We start from the raw sequence: 10,872 nt of genomic DNA on the forward strand, positions 1-10,872 counted from the left end.
CATTTGGTTTCTATCACTGGTGGGAATAAGTTTTTTTGAGGCATCAATGATAAGAAATAAGGCTTAACACAGGGAATTATACCCATTATCTTGGGGGCGGTGTGTATGTACCTATCTTATATATACCTATAATGGAGTATAATCTGCAAAAATAATACTGAATCACTATGATGGACACCTGAAACATAATACTATAAATCAACTATATATACTTCAATAAAAGAAAAAAAAAGGCTTAAAAGGTTAGCGTCATTGTTACTTAATTCAAAATCCACATCTAGAAAACTAATGTCTCTGGAAAGCAATTAAAAGTAATTAAGGTCATATAATTTGTTCCTTCTCTTTCAGTTTATGTGAGAGCTAGACGGTGAATGTCTTGAAGATACAGATGTCATCTGTTTGTCATTTTTTAAGTCAATGCCTCTAAAAATTCTTGGTTCTTTGTATTAATAGAAACACCAACAAAATATAAATATACAGAAACCATCATTATTTCTTTACACTCATTAGGCAAAAGTATTCCTTTATTTAGATTTTATTACTTACATTTAGTTTTTTATCCATACATTTAGAGGAATCTACAAACACTAACTTATTAGCCATTTCAGAAAGTTACATGGATAAAAAAAGTATAAGAGGAAGAAATACAGATACTATACTAAAGGTACACTTCTTCACCTAAAATGCAACTAATCATCTATTTAGTTGTTATATTAGTCTGTTTGCTGCTGTAACAAATTATCACAAATTCAGTGGCTTAAAACAACACCAGTTTATTATCTTTTGGTTCTGTAGGTCTGAAGTTTGACATGGGTCTCATGGACTAAATTCAAGCTCTCAGCACGGCTGCGTTCCTTTCTGAGGCACTAGGGAGGAATGCTTCCTTGCCTTTTCCATTTTCTAGAGGCTACCTGCATTCCTTGGTTGATGTCCCCTTCCTCCTTCAAAGCCAGTAAAAGTGGGTCAAGTCCTTCTTACATTGCATCACTCTGACCTCTTCTTTTACCTCCCTCTTCCACTTTTAAGGACCCTTATGATTATACTGGGCCCACCCAGATAATCCAGCATAACCTCCCCAACTCAGGACCTCAACTTAAGGTCCTTAACTTAATCACATCTGCAAAGTCCTTTTTTTTTATTTATTTATTTATTTATTTATTTATTTATTTATTTATTTATTTATTTATTTATATATAGCTGTGTTGGGTCTTCGTTTCTACGCGAGGGCTTTCTCTAGTTGCGGCGATCGGGGGCCACTCTTCACTGCGGTGCGCGGGCCTCTCACTATCGCGGCCTCTCTTGTTGCGGAGCACAGGCTCCAGACGCGCAGGCTCAGTAATTGTGGCTCACGGGCCCAGCTGCTCCGCGGCATGTGGGCTCTTCCCAGACCAGGGCTCGAACCCGTGTCCCCTGCACTGGCAGGCAGACTCTCAACCACTGCGCCACCAGGGAAGCCCTGCAAAGTCCTTTTATAATGTAACGAAATATATCCACAGGTTCTGGGAATTAAGACATTGATATCTTTGGGTAACCATTATTCTGCCTATCACAGTTGCCCTTATCTTCAAAGAAATCAGGATATACCCATACTAAATTGAGCCTAAACTGGAGGAGTGGTGGGGCATATTAATGGTTTAAACAGAGTACGTAGAATTTGGGATGAAAAATTCCTCCTTTTTGTTGTAATATTTTTACTGACATTCTATTTTGAAGATGAACCATAATTAGATACATGGAATAATAGGAGAAATAGGTTGCCATTCAAAACCATGATAGGAAATAGAACTATCTAAATGAATCTGTCAATTTTCAAATCTGAACAGAAACCAAAAAAGCTTATTTTGTCCTTTCTTTTCACACACTGTTCTGCCATAGCACTCAGCAACTACCATTCATACAAAAGCCACAGCCTACATCATAAAATTGGGTGTTGTACTAATTCAAACTACAGAAAAGGTAGCTGGGAAGACTATACTAGGGCATAATGACCATGAGTTTTTATGAACCTTTAAACTAAAATATCCAAAGAAACATTATATACATATATGTGGTTAAGAAAACAAACCTCCTTTTTGAAAGGTCCAAATTCAAAATGAAATTATGTCACTACATTATAAGACTGACTTTTGCTTAATTCCCCAGAACAACATTCTGTCCAGTGTTTAACTTTTTCAATTTAGCATTATATCTTTTTTGACTCCAAGACAGAAGACTGATGTTTGATGTACTCAAGTTATAGCCAGCATTTACCAATTCTTTGATTCGACTTTTTAAAGTGCTTATGCTTGAATCCAAAATCTGAGGATTTTCAATTATTTGTGAAATGCTAATTTTTTCTTCTATGAGGCAGTCTATTTTATCACTAAACTTTTTCTGTCCCAAGAAGATCACATCTGGACAGCTTAAAACAAACTTCCGTATCTCTTCTGCAGTACACCCAAGAGAGAACAGTCTTTCTTTGATATTTGTGTAGTTTCTTCTCATACAATCATTGGAAAGGTCTAGGATTTTAGCTCCTGGACCACATATCAAAACAAGCACCTGCTCATTGTTCAAGTTGAAAGCTGACTGTAAAAATTCAATATTAGTTTTTACCCGTTTGGTGCTCTGAATTAAGATGAAAGGGTTTTTAAAAATTATCTTCTTGACAAAACCTGTGGGATCATTGTGACCCAAAGACAAAGAGACTCCTTGCAAAAATTCAACCATCTGTTTATTCAGATCAAGACTATTGGAGAAGGTACGCGGGGCATTGGTCAACAATCGACAAAGGCATTTACGGGTCAATCCAACTGAGTAGAGGAACTCCATATTTTTCTCTAAGTTCAGGTTGTTACTGGACCGAAAAAAAGATTCAGGAGAACGTTCCAAAATAGCTACAATTTCAAGGTCTGATGTCACAATTCTTCTCCACAGATCCCACCTATTTGAAAGACTTTCAGGTGTGCGTGTCATGGCTCGTGGATATCTTGATATGATGCTAGCAATCACTTCTTTGCTAGCTCCTTTAGACAGAAGGAATGTCTTCAGGTTCTGCTCATTAGTACCTGTCCTATTAAAAACTCCAGGCTGTCTTTTCCTTGCCATGTCAACATCTACTCCCATAGTAAGTAAGTTATTCAGCAGTTCTTCATTTTCCAAAGGTTCACTGTCTGCATGATCACATTTCATACCGAAAAGCCTAAATGAAACTGATTTAAAGAGGATTTCTGCTGAAAATCGGATCATCCAACATCTTGAACCAAAAAGAAAGTTACTTCTCATATACAAGAGGTTTCTTGGTGCCATAATGGTCAGGTAGCCCAAACCTTTTGGAACGCTGTATAAAACAACATATACAATATTATACAAACACACACGTTAAACAGACAAAAGACCATATTGTGACCCTGTAGTATCATGGTCATTTCTGTAAGAAAACACCTAGGGATCCAGCTCTCCTGGTGCTGTGGTAACAATTCTGCCACCACACTCCCACTCCCTAGCTCACTGCTTCTGATTATCTGTGGGTCAGGGGCCACTTCTATTCTTAGCATAAAGAAAAGCAGTTCAGCATCATCAGTGCCACAGAATTATTCCTGCCTTTACCTTCTTCTTTTTATTTGGCCTTGCCTGCCTTGGCTACCCAAAACCGATTGCCCCTCTCCATCTCTGCTTTATCTTCCTGGTTTCCAAACCTTTGGCTTATTCCTACTAATTGATGCTTTCAATTCTGCCGTGTCTTCTAACTTCCTAGATCTTTGGCCTTGCCTCTGCCCATAGACACCAGACTTCTTTGCCTCTGTTCTCACTTCCTGGTTATCAAACTCTAAATCTAGGGGACTTCCCTGGTGGCACAGTGTTTAAGAATCCGCCTGCTAATGCAGGGAACATGGGTTCTACCCCTGGTCCGGGAAGATCCCACATGCCACGGAGCAACTAAGCCCGTGCACAACTACTTAGCCTGTGCTCTAGAGCCCGCGAGCCACAACTACTGAAGCCCACGTGCCTAGAGCCCATGCTCCACAACAAGAGAAGCCACCACAATGAGAAGCCTGCGCAACGAAACGAAGAGTAGCCCTCACTCACCGCAACTAGAGAAAGCCCGCGCGCAGCAAGGAAGACCCAACACAGCCAAAAAAAAAAAAAAAAAAAAATTTTTTTAAAAACCTCTAAATCTAGCCCTGAAAACCAACACTTCGTACTACCTAATTTCCACCTTGAACACCTTTTTCTAGATTCATGGTACTCTTTAAACCCATGCTATCATTAGAACCTTAATTCTTATCTTACATAGCTCCTGATCCCAATCTCCACGTCACTCAATTTACCCTAATGTCCCCTTGGTTCTTGGGTTAACCCAACAACTCCAAACCAACTTTCATCTTCATAATGATCTAGCTGGGATATTTCATACACACAGTCCACCGCATGTGGAACTATACAGAGAGATGGGATGTAAACATTTTAAAAGTTACTTTTGCCATTCTCCTCACCACCATTTTATAAAAGACTAACTCAGGGCTCTCTGCATCTGTATCACAACACATGTAACTTTGATAAAGTGACTAAAACCTTGATAACTCATTTTCCTGATCATTTAGAAATAGGGCATAAAATGGATGAACTTATACATAGTAATCATAGGTCCCTACTAAAACAAGTACCTCTATTTATAGGAAATATTTTATGAGAAAATCGACAGAAAAGTTTTCTTCTGTTATCCAGCCTGTCAGATGGTTTATGTTCCTAAGTTGCTTGTGGTCTGAGTCCTACAACAATACTTTCTCCTTTTCAGACTATACAGCTGTGAAAAAGTTAGTTCTTGATTCCTAATTACTTACAACAGGCTCTTATCACTTAAAAGAGGCATTTCCCTTCTCCTCTCTGCCAATTAAGCATAAAATAGAAAATAGAGATAGATGGTTCCAACTCACCACTAGTATCTCTGGGCTTGAGATACTGCTTTCAAGATCCATATAAGAAAAGCTCCTCTGTGTCTGTCCTTTTAATTACTGTAAACTAACAAGAACTTGGATTATGCCTACAGGCTGGGAACATTCCTGTAACTCAGATAATCCACCAATCATCAAAGAATTAACAAAAGATTCCAAAACTACAGATTCAAATAACATTCAAACAAAACGCAGGACACTCACAAAGTAAACATCAACAGCAAAAGCACATTTTAGGTTGCCCTATACTCTGAGTTCATTAGTCTTCATGTCTCCATAATCCCACATACTACTCTATAACTACATACTCTTCCAAAACTGCATGAAGATAGAAACTTAAAAATAAGATCCTCCTAACTAAAGAATGAAGGCTTTACCTTGCCCTGCTCAACAATCTGCTCTCTCTTCCAGATGCTCAGGGTGACCTCTACTGGATAATGGGACAGAACACTGACAGCTGTAGATAAAACCAGTGCTTTCCAAAGAGGGGTGCGAGATGATCCAATGGGACGCAGGATGAAAACAGTAAAACTCCAATTTATATTTGTCTTGGCCTTTTAAAATTTCTACTTTTCACATGTTTCATAATGTAAAAATGTATACAATATAATAGTACTATAAAACATGTATATAACTAATTAGTAAATAAATATACCTATATTGGAGGTACATTTATAAACCTTTTTATTAAGATTGTACACATTCAAAAATGTCTACGACTACTACTCTAGACTACACTCTACTCTTGAGAAACAGGGCTGAACGAGTCACAGAAAGTTCAAAAGAAATTCTACTGATGACAAACTAAAAGAAAGTAAAAATATATGCCAAATATCTTAACAAAAGAGGAATAAATTAAGGTTTCTCCTGAATCTGTCAAAGGGGGATTTTGTCTTTGTGTATAATTTATTCTCCATGGAAATATCTTTCACACAATTTAATATGTCCAAAACCAAACTGAGCATCCTTCCCAGCCCCCAAACCAGCCCTCCTCTGATTAATGAAATCACTATTACTCAGTAATCACTCATGATAAAAAAAATCTGAAAGTAAGCTTTGGGTTTTTTTCTCTTCCTCAACCCCACAGTCATTAAATCATGTAGATTCAGCTTCTTCAGTATCTCTGAAATCCAATCTCTCTACTCTTTGCTATTCTCTCAGACTATAACAGCCGCTTAACTTGCTTCTCTAACATCAGTCACTCAAAACTGCCCCCACAGTATACCTGTAAAACAAAGATGTGATCATGTCCCTCATTCCCTGATTAAAGACCTCTGTAGCTCTCCCCTAGAAGGTAAAATCTTCAGACTGACCTTTCTAGCTACCTTTCTAGCTATCTCTTCTATTCTACAACCTCACAACAAAGCACCATTGCTCTCAAATCTCTGGTCCTCAACATCCTTGACCATTCTTGTTTCCCTGCCTTTTTTTAAGTTGTTCTGTCTTTCAGAAAGGCCTATCCCCCTAATGTCTATCCACAGTACAAGATCCCATTCAAACAGTATCTTCCCACAAATCTCTAACTTAAGAAATACTTGAAGTTGAAGTGAATCATTTGTTTTATAGTAATTTGTTACTAAGGAGTCTAAAACTAAGTGTTCTATTTACATAGGGGAAAAAAAGAGCTGAACTGGACTTAGAACTAGCAACAAAAATTTGGTTTTGATTACAATACTATAAATGCAATAAAATGACCCCCCCAAAATGGTATGAACAGTCTTAGCGAAGCCTAAAAACAATGGTAACTAGTATCAACAGTTGGTAAACATATGAAGAAATGGGGGGAATTCTCAAATATTACTGTTGGAAAGGAATTTGGTACCATCCATCATATCTTTCAACCCAGCATTTCTACTTCTTGGAGATTATCCAAAGGAAATAAAAGATAAGAATACACATTTGTTATTTAAAAAAAAAAAAAAAAAAGATGACCATTATAATATTACTTGCTACAGCAAAAAAGAAGGAACCCAAATTGCCACCAATAGTAGAATGATTAATAAATAGTGGTACATGTATACAATATAATACTACACAGCCTCCTTTTAAAAATGAGGCAGATCTAACACAATAGAAAGATGTCCAAGACATTCTAAGTGGCAACCTGCTTAACAGTACAGTGTCTAGGATAATACCACTTAAATAAAAAGGGGGGAGGGGACATTAATATATACAGAGAGGGGAAAAAATAGAGTAACAGTTATTTTTCAGTTTTCAACACAAAAAAAGTTAAGCCTGATGAATATCAATTTATTTTACTCCTTTAGCATCCAATCTCCATTCAAAATACTCCTATTACATCTAGCGTGGTGAATAAATATTTAAGCAACCTAATGCAAGAAGTACCAACTGCCTCAATCTACAAATTTCAAAACTAATTAATATTCCATAACTTATTTCCATCTGTCTCTCAAATTGACGTTTTTAATTACCAAAGCCACTATTCCAAGAGCTAAAAGCCAAAATTAACAAATACACTGAAAATCTCTGTACCTGTAACTTGTGAGGTCTAAGGAATAAAGGAAGATTTACGAGGCCCTCTGCTCCACAATTCCCCGGACAAAGGGGCTTTTAATGGAAATGGGTAATCACTGGTTCCAGGATTCTACATTCCAGTTAGTCTTCCTTTGACAAAACGAGCTAAGTTTGGAGATCTTTACAGCAATGAACTTCTCACCTCATTTGTCTTAAGGAAAGAGAACTTTGCATTCCTCCAGAAAAGCTGAAAAATAGCTGTTCCTAGAAATGGAAAAATAAAAGGGGGGGGACAAAATAACGTCAGGACTTGTAATACAGAATAAGGAGCTCAATCTCAGCTAACACTGCATAATGTTCTCGTGAGATGCATAACCTCTTGTATACTAGGCATCTCTCAGAGATTCTGAGAAGAAAATGGCAAGTACAAGCCCGCGTATGAGAGGTAAAGGCAGCAGAATCACAGTATAATTTGTAAAACCAGAACTAAGTGCTTCACACACATGATCTTACTTAACATCCACAACTTAAAAAGTCGGCATCATTCCTAAAATTACAAAATCAGAAAAAGCGCCGAGCTCCCTTACTAGCTTGACTTAGCTCGCTGAAGCAAGGTTCGAACCCAGTTGAGTCTTTTAACTCAAAAATTCCACGGGTATTTCCACGGGTTCTTCCATCCCTCTTCCTCCCCCAAAGAAACTCTGCAAGGGGCTGCACGGGAATGGGACTCCGTTACACATCACAGTCACCCAGACCCGCTTCTAAAAAGAAAAAGCACACCGGCAGCGAGTCACCGACCTCAACCTGGATTATAACTGGGCGCTGTAGACACTTCGACTTTCCCTTCTGGGGTCTGGCGAAGAACAGAGGGACGGAAGTAGACAGGAATAACTTCCGGCGAGGGGCCGCGCACAGAGGTGACGTCATCCTCCTGGCGCCCCCCGGCGGCCACGCGGCCGCCTTCCATAGCCTGACGCTAGGGCCCCGGCAGAGGGCAGCAGGAGACCGCGGTGAGCGCGGGGAACCGGTCTTCAGGTCTGATTTTGGAGGGCGGGGCGGGACCCGGAGCTTTTCCGAGACCCAGTCAAAGGCCCAGAGTCGCTGCGGGGATCCGTTGCCTGCAGGCGACACGCGGTGGGAAAGTCACTGTTATATACGTGAAGTTTGCAGCCTGATAGGATGATTACGCTTATTAATGTGATTAACATGGCGTGGATGAACACCTCCGCGTTTGGTGCAGGAAAACGCGTGTGAACAGCTCCAGGTTTTCGTTATTGAACTACCTGGTAAATCCTGAAGTGTGGCTGCTCGTCCGAATTCAGTCAGCCTTCAGTACGAGAAGCAATTCTAGTGTGTTTCGATTTAAGTGCTTACAATACAAATTACTTCTGGTTCTTTTGAAATTGTGACGAATTTGTGCTATTTAAATCAAAGTTTTGGGACTTCCCTGGCAGTCCTTTGGTTAAGACTCTGCGCTCCCAATGCAGGGGGCATGGCTTCCATCCCTGGTGGGGGAACTAGGATCCGGCGTGCCCCAGGGCGCAGCCAAAAAATAAAAAATAATAATAAATAAATAAAAGTTTCAGTAGAAACAATCTCCGCAGCCAGTGCGTTTTTGTCACCTCTGGGGGTGTCGCCTTAAACCTTCGTGGTCCCCTCAGTCCCCACAAGAAGGCTTATACATAGATTAATGAGATAATCATCAGGTTGCCACTTATCTTCTGGAGGAAGTGGTAGTTTAGTCCTTGGAAAAACAGAGAGATGGGGAGAGGGTTGATCCTGAATTCTACTACAAGGAAGAATTTCCTGCATTACCCTCTTCTATGTAGGAGCATAGTGGTAGAATTTTCTTCATCCCATTTCTGCACCAATGAACCAATTAATGTTTTATCCTCACTCTGTCCCTTAGATGACTCCTAGCTGGTTTGTTGTCGTCACTTTGTTTTGAATTAACGTTCTATTTTGTTGGTTTATAAGGATAAAGATTTACCTTTGAGACGTTACTAATAATCTATCTGTTAAGTGAAACGATTTACTCCAGTTCCTCCAGGTTAAAAAAAAATTGTCTGGAAAAATTAGAAATGGTCTCTTTATGTGAGTTTCTAAAATATATTTCTGCATGGAAGGAGCTCATATAACCCAGTTAATATTTACTATTATATATAAGTATATAAATTTATGTATATAAGCATATAAATATTATATCTACAAACTGCCTTACAATCAGAATGTAAAACAATAAAATCTTTTTTAGGAATCATTAAACTTCAGACTTTATGAAGACATTTGGGATTATGGAGCCTCAGTCTTCTCCTTTTACAGATGAGACACTGAAACCCTTAGAGTAGAAGCCAGCAAGAGAATGCACGTCTTATGACTCCTTGACCAGTAAGTTTTCTGTGATTTATACCACATGCTTTGTTGTACTGACATAGATTATCAAAGGTTCTTTCAGACTTACTTAAGCAACCTCGCTGTTTATTTGTGATGTCATGTAGGCAAAGGAGATTGGTCCTTTTGAAAATAAGTTCCATATTTCCTATCCCAAATTTTCTGATTACAAATATACTTTAAATACATATTATAAAACACTGAATAAGAAAAGTATAATAATGGTTGGATTATAACAGTGTATTATTGATTCCTTTTTTCCTTCTCATATTTCTGCAAAGAGGTTTAATCATTAATGATTTGTGAAATGTTGTCATTACCTTCAATAAGACCAAGGACCATTACTTGGTTGTCATTGGTGGTGTGTTAGAATGGAACCTGTATATACCTTGCCTGTATTTTATTCATTATTCACTATATCCTGCCTGCCACCACCATTTTCAGGATGGGGGGGATATAGTGGAAAACAAAACAAAGCCCTGCCCTCCTAGGATAATATTATCCCTCCTGGGATATTATTTCCAGGCATAGGTCTCACTCAGCCTGAGTATCTGCTCATCTACATGCTGTCCCAAGACCATATCTGACCCAAGGCCCTACTAAAATGATGTAATTAAGTAAAAGAAAGTGTGGTTAGAAACACTGGGGGGCTGTGTGTGGGAGAAGATCAGTGGCAAGGAGTAAGCGATGATGAAGGAACAAAGAGGAAAAGGAATGAGATGAAGTAGTAGCAACATGGTAGAGGAGAATTTTTCCTAGAAGCTGTTCTAAAGTTTTCATCTTTCTGGATTTTTAATAAAGGCTAAAGTAACTCAGTTTTTAAGTCGAATTTATATTGTCATATATCTCTTTTACAATTCTCTTTCTTTTCTGAAACCATGGTGATATTGGATGGTATATGTATTTTTAAATGACCTTACTTGGGGAAAGAAAAAGTTGCTAAATTGAATTGGATCTCTCCTTCCCCAACCCCCTTTTTATTTGAAAGTCTGTTGCAGGGAAAGGATAGACTCTGGAGCCCTCCTTCCTCAAATTGGACTTAGACACTCAGGGGATGGGCTGAAAGTCAAGT

General features: G+C 38.6%; 1 protein-coding gene across 3 annotated transcripts; it reads right to left on the reverse strand.

Annotated features, from left to right (window-relative positions):
* Window positions 1-213: 213 nt before the first annotated feature.
* MTERF1 (mitochondrial transcription termination factor 1) lies at window positions 214-8,279 on the reverse strand. 3 transcript variants are annotated; one of them, XM_036862814.1, is made up of 4 exons: window positions 8,208-8,257; window positions 7,612-7,673; window positions 4,917-5,001; window positions 1,351-3,319 (listed from the first exon to the last, which is right to left on the reverse strand). In XM_036862814.1, exon 4 carries the CDS (start codon window positions 3,286-3,288, stop codon window positions 2,131-2,133), a length of 1,158 nt encoding a protein of 385 aa, XP_036718709.1. In that variant the 5' UTR covers window positions 3,289-3,319; window positions 4,917-5,001; window positions 7,612-7,673; window positions 8,208-8,257; the 3' UTR covers window positions 1,351-2,130. The 3 variants fall into 3 exon arrangements, with proteins under 3 accessions (XP_036718708.1, XP_036718709.1, XP_036718710.1); XM_036862813.1 differs by lacking the exon at window positions 4,917-5,001 and having other exon boundaries at window positions 214-3,319; window positions 8,208-8,279; XM_036862815.1 differs by lacking the exons at window positions 4,917-5,001; window positions 7,612-7,673; window positions 8,208-8,257 and adding an exon at window positions 7,428-7,592.
* Between the last annotated feature and the right edge of the window lie 2,593 nt (window positions 8,280-10,872).

The sequence above is a fragment of the Balaenoptera musculus genome, chromosome 9, assembly GCF_009873245.2.
Source record: "Balaenoptera musculus isolate JJ_BM4_2016_0621 chromosome 9, mBalMus1.pri.v3, whole genome shotgun sequence".
Classification (NCBI taxonomy): Eukaryota; Metazoa; Chordata; class Mammalia; order Artiodactyla; family Balaenopteridae; genus Balaenoptera; species Balaenoptera musculus.